The following is a 9217-nucleotide window of genomic DNA, read 5'->3' as shown; positions in this document are numbered from 1 at the left end:
TTTTCCCCCCATTATTCTGTTTCCCCCTTCTCTTAGTTGTTAGTTATAAGTTTTACATTTGATTATTCTTTTGGTGAGTACTCTAAGATGGCGACATGCAACTTTTATTAATGTCTCTTACACAATTCACCTATACTTTATCAGCAATAGGATACATATTGTGTATAAGATTCTGCAGATGGATACAAACATCTGGTAGCTTCATCGATCTTGCACATTTTGTAAAAAAACAATATAAGTATAAATTAGCTGCCCCTTATTTCTTAAACTTGGAGAATTGCCGTGTATATTGATGTAAAAATTATATGTGTAGATACATGATATTACGTACTTATTTTAGCTCAAGATAATTATTATTCTATTTCGGGATTTTTGTTATAAAAAGAGAGGGCTGGGAGTCTGATAGATTGAGAAAAACTCAGGTGGAATCCCGATGCTTGCTAAGATTGACTTCCACACAGATAAGAACTAACGCTTTTTATTACTATTTCTATTATTATTTTAAATAAAGCCGTCTGAGTACAGACTGCCTCCAGGCCGGGAACCTTTGGGCTCCCAGTCAGAGGCGCTGCAGGCAATCCTAGTCAAGATCCCGACCGGAACCTTGGCGCGGCAACGCCGGTTTCCGGCGGGCTCCTTAGAGCGGCGAACAGCTTTTGCCCGGAGGACCATGAGAGGGCCGGAGCCGGGTCCCGAACTCACGATGGAAGGAGACGTTCTGGACACACTAGAGGCGTTGGGGTGAGTATGCCTACGAACGTCTTTCCCCCGAAAACGTAAGCTCTCCCTCGGCCTGGCTGCAGCAGTCCCCACCTGCGGGCCTCTTCCGGGCTCCGGCAGCTCGGCGCAGGCCTCCTTTCCTGCCTCGCCCCCTCCGGCGCCGACGGAGTTAAGCGGGAGGCGGGAAAGAGATCCGTTTGGGGCCTGGGGGTGGAGTGTGGCCTGAGAGCTGGGGCGCGCGGCCCCTCTTCCAAACTCCTTGCCTGGAACTCCTCCGCCGGCATTCGCGGCAGTGACGCGGGGCGGCCCGACCGGCATGCGTCCTCCCGCACGCGCGTCCCTAGCCCGCGGGGCATATTTTTGTCCACGTTGTTGCGGCGTCCGGGGGCGGGGGTGTGGTGTCTCCTGCGCTGGGCGACCCGGGGCTGAATTAGGCCTCACCTGTGGCTTACCTAGGCCTCGGGAGCGCATCTCTCCAGCTGCCGTGACTGTAGAAAATGTTTTCGTTCAGTCCATTCATTCATCCAGCCACCGTTCGTGCACAGCGTATTTACTTCTTGTTAATGTGTTCTGAATGCATCTCTGTGTGCCAGGCGGAGGAAAAGCCAGTCTCAGGCGACTGCTCGTTTACGTCGTCGTGGGGGCTCCGCGGAGTGTGGTACTTACTGTTCAGAGTGGTACTAGTCAGTGCTGTGGGGACTCCCGGGGTGGTACTGATGCTCCCGGCGCGGGGAGCAATATCTGTACAACGTAGTCTCTCCCTCAGACTTAGCCTGTTTTTCTTCGTAGCCGCTTTTCTTTTCACAATGTATCTTGACCTGCACGTTGTATGTGGAGTGCCCCCGCCCTCATCCCAGGCAGCTCCAGGAAAACAGGCGCCTTTCTGGTCTTGATGCCAGTACCATCCCACAGTGGTGTCTGGCACAATAAATCGTGGGTGAATGAATGGGCGAGTGAATGAAGAAAAGTTCCAAGAAGAGCGTGCACAGAGGCCAGCCTAGGACCAGGTAGTTGAGAGTCCAACAAACAAACAAACACACGTTAAAGAGCATGGAGCCATCTGCACAGTTGCTTGCCTTCCCACACGCTGGAGTTTCTTGAATGATTAGACTGTGCCTTTGCCTGCTGTTGTGAAGCTTGAAACCACCACTCCCTTTATCTTTTCCTGAAGCTGCACTTGATCCTCTATCAGTTGTTGCTTTTGGACCCTGATTAGCACCTACTTTGCAAGTGACCCAATGTTAGAGAGACCGGCACTTAGTAGATCCTGAGTAGATGTTTGCCGAATGAAAGAATAGAGCCACTGATTATTTAGGGGGCTTTTTTTTTTTTTTTTCTTCTGTGAAATCCCTTGGAAATTTTCACTTAGCTTGGTTAAGGAAGTAACCAAAACAAGAAGTTAAAATACCCAATTGAAGTGCTTAGGCCTCAAACGTTTGAGCTCCTAAGTATTCCGGGTAAGAATCGTGGGATTCTGTAGTTTATGAAAAAGGTAAAGTCCCTTTTTTGCTTTCTTTATTCCTTGAATTTGTTTATATTATAGGTGCTTGAAAGATGAAGTTTGCTATAACTTTGACTTTTAAGGAAAATTAGTTTCAGAGTATTCAATATGAAAAGTAAAAATTGCACACTTTAGAGTTGATTTTTCCTGAAATAACTGAGGACAAGTGTTTGAAGTTTCTTATAATAAAGTGTAGGAAAAAAGTCCTATCCTCCTATGTAATAAAAGGCTAATATGCAAATTGACCGAACGTTGGAATGACTGGTCACTATGACGTGCACTGACCACCAGGGGGCAGATGCTCAACACAGGAGCTGCCCCCTGGTGGTCATTGCGCTCCCACAGGGGGAATGCTGCTCAGCCAGAAGCCGGGCTCAAGGCTGGCAAGTGCTGCTGTGGTGGTGGGAGCCTCTCCCACCTCAACAGCAGTGGACATCCCCTGAGGGCTCCCGGACTGTCAGAGGGCGCAGGCCTGGCTGAAGGACACCCTCCCCCCCCCCCCGCATGAATTTCATGCACCGGGGCCTCTAGTAGTTGTATACTTACAATAGGTGTTATAATTGAACAGTGTTTTAAAATACCGTCTATGTAGATTGTAAGTAATTTTCTATTGTGATTGAAATGTGAGATATCATGAAGGTACTTTAGTACTAAAGGGAGGAATTAAAAGTGGACATCTATGTGAAAGAACAGTTTAGTGATATGGTCTGTTATAAATGGTAGGGTAAAAATAACTTAGTTTTCTCATCTGTGAAAGGAGCTGAGATTTCAGAAGTCTCTTTCAGTTGAGAGTCTCTGATTTTGTAGAACAGTGGATCTCAACCCTGATTGTGCATCAAAATCATGTATGGAGCTTGTGAAAAAATGTCCTGGTTTCGTATATGCTATAAGCTGAGTGAATCATGATCTTTTTTGGGGATGCAGTACAAGCGTGCATTTTTAAAAACAAGCTACACAGCCTAGGTTGCAAACCACCATTATGGAGAGAAGTTTATTTCAAATATTTATTGAGCACAACTCTATACTGTTCTGAGAGGTCCATGGTAAGCAAAATAGGTCCCTGTCCTGTGGAGCTACAGCCTAGTGGAGAAACAGACGTGATCACACAGATATTTATTAACTCTGATAACAGGTGTTTTAAAGGAAAAGAGCAGGATGACATAACATGACAGGAGGACCTATATAGTTTTAGGGAGGTTAGTTATAGATTTCTGAGGAATTGGTATTTGAGTTGAAAAAGAAAGGGTGAATAGGAGTTAACTAGGAGACGTTGGATTGGAAGGGAGGACAAAGGTGTCCTTACAGTGAGAACAAGAGGAAAGAAGCATGCTGTATTAGAAGAACTGGAAGGAGGCTAAGAGGCCGGAGGGCAGAGAGCAAAGGCCAGAGTGGTGAAGACTGGATTGGAGAGGTAGGTGAAGACTAGGGCATGTGGCACCTTTTAGGCTATGTTGTGGTTTTCTTATTTGTCATAACGGCAATGGGACATGATTGAGGGCTTTATTTATTTACTTTTTAATCTTTATTGTTGAAGGTACTATATTACAGATGTTCCCCCCCCCCCCAACCGCCCCCCTTTTCCCGGATTCCACTCCACCCTAGGCCTTCATCACCCTATTGTCTGTGTCCATGGGTAATGCATGTATGCATGTAAGTTCTTTGGTTAAACTCTTCTCATGCCCCCTCTCTCATTTACTCTGAGATTCCTCAGTCTATTCCATGTTTCTATGCCTCTGGTTCTATTTTATTCATCAGTTTATTTTGTTCACTAGATTCCTTGTTCATTTATTTTTTTATATTTATTGCCATTTTACTGTTCATATTTTTTATCCTCTTCCTCCTCCTCCCCTTTTCTCCTCCCTTCTCCTCCCTCTTACTCCCTTCTTTTCCCTTCTCCTTCTTCCTTCTTCCTCTTCTTAAAGAATACCCTTTACGCCCTGACCGGTTTGGCTCAGTGGATAGAGCGTCGGCCTGCAGACTGAAGGGTCCCAGGTTCGATTCCGGTCAAGGGCATGTACCTTGGTTGCGGGCACATCCCCAGTGGGGAGTGTGCAGGAGGCAGCTGATCGATGTTTCTCTCTCATCGATGTTTCTAACTCTCTATCCCTCTCCCTTCCTCTCTGTGAAAAATCAATAAAATATATTTAAAAAAAAAAAAAGAATACCCTTCACCATTTCATGTAATACTGGTTTGGTGATGTGAACTCCTTTAGCTTTTTCTTGTCTGTGAAGCTCTTTATCTGACCTTCAATATTAAATGATAATGTTGCTGGGTAGAGTGATAATCTTGGTTGTAGGTCCTTGCTATTCATCACTTTGAATATTTCCTGCTAATCCCTTCTGGCCTGCAAAGTTTCTGTTGAGAAATCAGCTCAGTCACATGGCACTCCCTTATAGGTAATAACTGCTTTTCTCTTGCTTTTAAGATTCTCTCTTTACCTTTAACCTTTGGCATTTTAATTATGATGTATCTTGGGAGTGTAGGCCTCTTTGGGTTCGTCTTAATTGGGACTCTGCGCTTTTGAACTTGTATGTCTATTTCTTTCACCAGGTAAGGGAAATTTTCTGTCATTATTTTTTCAAATAGGTTTTCAATTTCTTGCTCCCTCTCTTCTCCTTCCAGGAGGGCTCCTGTGCAGGAGACCTTCCCCCTTCTGTCTGTTCCCCATCCCCCTGCCCGCTCCCCCCCTACTCCCCCCCCCCCCCCACACACACACAGAGTCTCAGTGTGTCTTCTTCTTTAATTCTCTAGTTGTAGAACTTCTGTTCAGCCAGATTTCAGGCGGTTCTGAATGATGGTTGTTATGTAGCTTAGTTGTAATTTTGATGTGGTTGTGGAAGGAGGCGAGTACTGTGCTTACTTATGCTACCATCTTTATGATTGAAGGATTTTAAATAAAAAAGGGAGTGATTAGATGTCTAGTTTGAAAAGTTACCTCTGTCAGCAAGGTGGAGAGTGGATTGGAGAATTTAGTTAGCAAGAAGTGATGTTTGCTTAGTGGCAGTGGATATGGAAAGAAGTGCATTTATAGGGCTTAATGATTGATTGGATATTAGAGCTGAAGGAGATGATGGTATCAAGGATTCATTTCTGCAATAGGCATTTATTTAGCACCAAAATGAAATATATATTGGAATCTAAATTGAATAGGGAAGAAAGTGAAGACAGCCGAGAGCTAGTCAATGCAGAGAATGTGGAGGAACCAATGGAATGGAGGTAGAGATGATATTAAAGAGTAGTTGTAGGTGACTGGTCAAAAGAGCAAGCTGAAAGGATAGATAGTAGGTTGTGGTCAGGAAGTGACATATTTGAATTAATGATTTCCAAGATGGAGTAGTTCCAGGTGATAGCAAGATCTAGGACAGTGATGGTGAACCTATGACACGCGTGTCAGAGGTGACATGCGAACTCAGTTTTTTGGTTGATTTTTCTTTGTTAAATGGCTTTTAAATATATAAAATAAATGCCAAAAATATAAATCTTTGTTTTACTTTGGTTGCAAATATCAAAATATTTCTATATGTGACACGGCACCAGAGTTAAGTTAGGGTTTTTCAAAATGCTGACACGCTGAGCTCAAAAGGTTCGCCATCACTGGTCTAGGATGTAGTGCAGGGGTGGGCAAACTTTTTGACTCGAGGGCCACAGTGGGTTCCTAAACTGGACCGGAGGGCCGGAACAAAAGCATGGATGGAGTGTTTGTGTGAACTAATATAAATTCAAAGTAAACATCATTACATAAAAGGGTACGGTCTTTTTTTTTTTTTTTTTAGTTTTATTCATTTCAAACAGGCCGGATCCGGCCCGCGGGCTGTAGTTTGCCCACGGCTGAAGTGGCAAAGGATGGAAAAGAGAAAGTTAGAGAATTGAGAGCTCAGGGTACTGGGTAGGGTATATGTGTGGACTCTGAAGAAACTTAATATAATGACAAAAAAAGAAAAAAGGAATGGAAAGGAAAAGAGAGCACAGGGAATGTTGGGGAGTACCCAAGAGATTGGTAGATGAAAATCACAAGAGAAAGAGGGTGAGAGAGCAGCAGATATTTTTAAGAAAATGAGGGAGCAATGATACGGGTGCTATATTGGGAAGTACGGAGGACAAACCCTGCCCTCTGATTGAGAGAGTAAACTAGCCAAAGCTAGAGGTGCTAGGGATAATCTTTCTGAGAAGAGATTGACAGTATAGGAGAGTTGCTGTTTATGGCTGGAACATAGTGGAAGAATTTGGGAAGCAGGGAGAAGTGGAGAACTGGATCAGAGGCAAGCCAATTGGTTGGGCAGATGACAGGGGAAAGGATCTCATATTTTATACTAGTATACTGGCTAATAAAAATAGAAAACAAAGTAAATTAGGATCTGGCTGTGTCTTTGTGGAGGTTTGCCAATGGCCCTAACAGACTGAAGATTGGATCACACAGTTTGAAGTGTCAGGCCAGCAGCTATGGTTCCACTGTGTGGAGGACTCCTGGGGGAGGCTGGGCCTAGGGGAGGTATCTCCAATGGTTGTACTAAGAGTAGCACTTTCATAATTAAATATGAATATATAGAACAAACTAAGAGCATAATAATAATACCTTTTAGGACATTATGGCAATTAAATGAGGCAATATACATAAAGCACATAACACTGGCCTACCATAAGAGCAGTTTATAAATTTTAGTTGTATTGTGATTGTTATTAGATGTTAGGTTTGTTAAATGCATTTTTTTTTTCCTTTATATCGATCTGATGAAACCAGAGGCATTAAGGATTATGGGGTTTTCTCCATCTAAATCAGCGATTCTCAACCTGTGGGTCGTGACCCCTTTGGCGGTGGAACGGCCCTTTCACAGGGGTCGCCTAAGACCATCCTGCATATCAGATATTTACATCACAATTCATAACAGTAGCAACATTACAGTTATGAAGTAGCAACGAAAGTAATTTTATGGTTGGGTCACAACATGAGGAACTGTATTTAAAGGGCCGGAAGGTTGAGAACCACTGCTCTAAATTCTTTATTTCTGGTGATTTAATGAATTTTGTTGAATTGTGGTTGGCATATGAGTGAAAATATCACCAACTATATGAATTAGATATATTTATTCAAGAGTTTATGATTATTGCAGAAATGCAAGCAAGTAGGGGGGGAAAAGATGTTTACGATTAAATCTCAGTGAGAGGCACTGTAAGTCATGGAAGAAAGGTCACTGCATAGAGAACCAGTTTTGGCTAGAGGAGCAAAGACAGTAGTCTAGTCACAGCTCTGCTTTACCTGACTGCATAACTTAGCCAGGTTATTGGCTTAGTTTCCTTAATAGTGTAGGCAGAAGTTTATAGTTCACATGGAACATTTGGGGTCACATTTGGGTTTAAATTATTTTGTCATCATCTAGTTATTTTCTGACCCAGAATTAGGATAATACTAACTTCAAATTATTGCTGTAAACATTAAATGAATTATAAATAAACATATTTATAAATATGAGTATATATATTTATAAATATGAATATATATATATGTGACTAGCTCTGTGCCTGGCCTAGTACTTATAAAGTAGGTATCCTAACTTCATTAACTTTTAATTTTTTACCTGTAAAATGGGGATTTGAAAATATCATGAGATATGACCAGAGAATTCAGAGAAAAGGAAATGCAAATGGCCTATAAACATGTGAAAAGATGTACAGCCTTGCTCATAAGAGAAATGTAAATTAAAACTATACTGAGATACCAGATAGTCAAAAATCCAAATGTTTGACAATTGTGGTGAATTATGAGGAATGGGTACGTACACAACCCCTGTAGAGGAAAATATAGTAGTATCCAGCAAAATTACATATCCGTTTACTCTTTAACCTAACAGTCCCAACTCTAGGAATCTATCCCAGATATATACTGACAAAAATCTGCCAGTTTTTATAATAGGAAAACGATGTACTAACCCAAATATCCATCAGTAAGGGCATAGTGAATAAACTAGGGTGCATCCAGACAGAGAGGTACTATATGACAACAAAAATGATCGAGTAGTATTTCTGTTGATCTCTAGTATATGTAAATATGTATATGTGAATATATATGTGCTTAAAGCACGGAATAGGACAGTATGTAGTAGGCTACCTTTTATCTAAAAAAAGGAAAAGTGTATTTATGTTTGTTTTTAAAAACATTGTGGAATGACATCCCAAAACTAATAAATGTGGTTACCTTTGGGGGAGGGAGGGAACCAGAGTAGAGGGAACACAATTGAGATCGTTAAGTAGATTTGTCTGAATGTACCTTGTTTTGTAAATTAGACTTTGAAGCCATATAAATGTCTTACATAATTATAAAGCAAAATTAAAAATGAAATCAGAACAAAACAAGAGACAAATTTCTAAATTTTAAAGCAAAATGAAACAAAGGTGTGTTGATATGTTGAGTAGGTGGTTTAATCACAGAAAGGAATTTTTAAAAATATATCCTTACTGGAATATATTCTAAAACGTAAAAACATAAATTGTTTTCTGTGATTTTGTTGTTAGTAAAAATGCTGATTTTCCTACTCTGAAACTATATGTAGCTTATATTTTTTACTAGGAGTTTGTAAATGTTATTAGAAACCATATTTTTTTTAATTGAAAATAGATAAAAATAGCAAAAACCACAATTTTAGAGAAAATAGATAAAAATACAAAACAAATTAAGTAAAAAACCCACAATTCTAAGTTTGAATTGGAAATAGCAACGTGGAATCCAGATGTAAGTTCTTTGAAAAAGCTTCAGATACAGTGACTAACCTTTAGTACCAGGTTGTGTACTCTAAATACCATTAAAAAGAATCAGGGCTTCTTGGAGAAATGGCCAATTACAAGTACAGGACAAGAACATCTTGTCAAAGAAATCAAGGGAAGTATTCGAAGAATACTGGGGATAAATCAAGGAATGGCCTCTCACTAACCAAGGGTAGGACTGTTTGAAAAGAAAAATAACTACAGTGGATTAAAACTCATGAAATATGTTAAAATTTATA

At 41.1% G+C, this 9217-nt stretch overlaps 1 protein-coding gene across 1 annotated transcript in view; it reads left to right on the top strand.

The window, feature by feature from the left end:
• The first annotated feature begins 627 nt into the window (after positions 1–627).
• FAM98B (family with sequence similarity 98 member B) overlaps positions 628–9217 on the top strand; it is a 38013-nt gene continuing 29423 nt past the window's right edge. Inside the window, exon 1 of the mRNA XM_059705164.1 lies at positions 628–741. Within this exon, the coding sequence (XP_059561147.1) occupies positions 671–741 (71 nt within the window). The 5' untranslated portion in view covers positions 628–670. The remainder of the gene's footprint in view (positions 742–9217) is intronic.

The sequence above is a fragment of the Myotis daubentonii genome, chromosome 1 (assembly GCF_963259705.1).
Source record: "Myotis daubentonii chromosome 1, mMyoDau2.1, whole genome shotgun sequence".
Taxonomy (NCBI): Eukaryota; Metazoa; Chordata; class Mammalia; order Chiroptera; family Vespertilionidae; genus Myotis; species Myotis daubentonii.
Note: the sequence above shows the minus strand (reverse complement) of the source record. Positions and strands in the feature narration are given on the sequence as shown.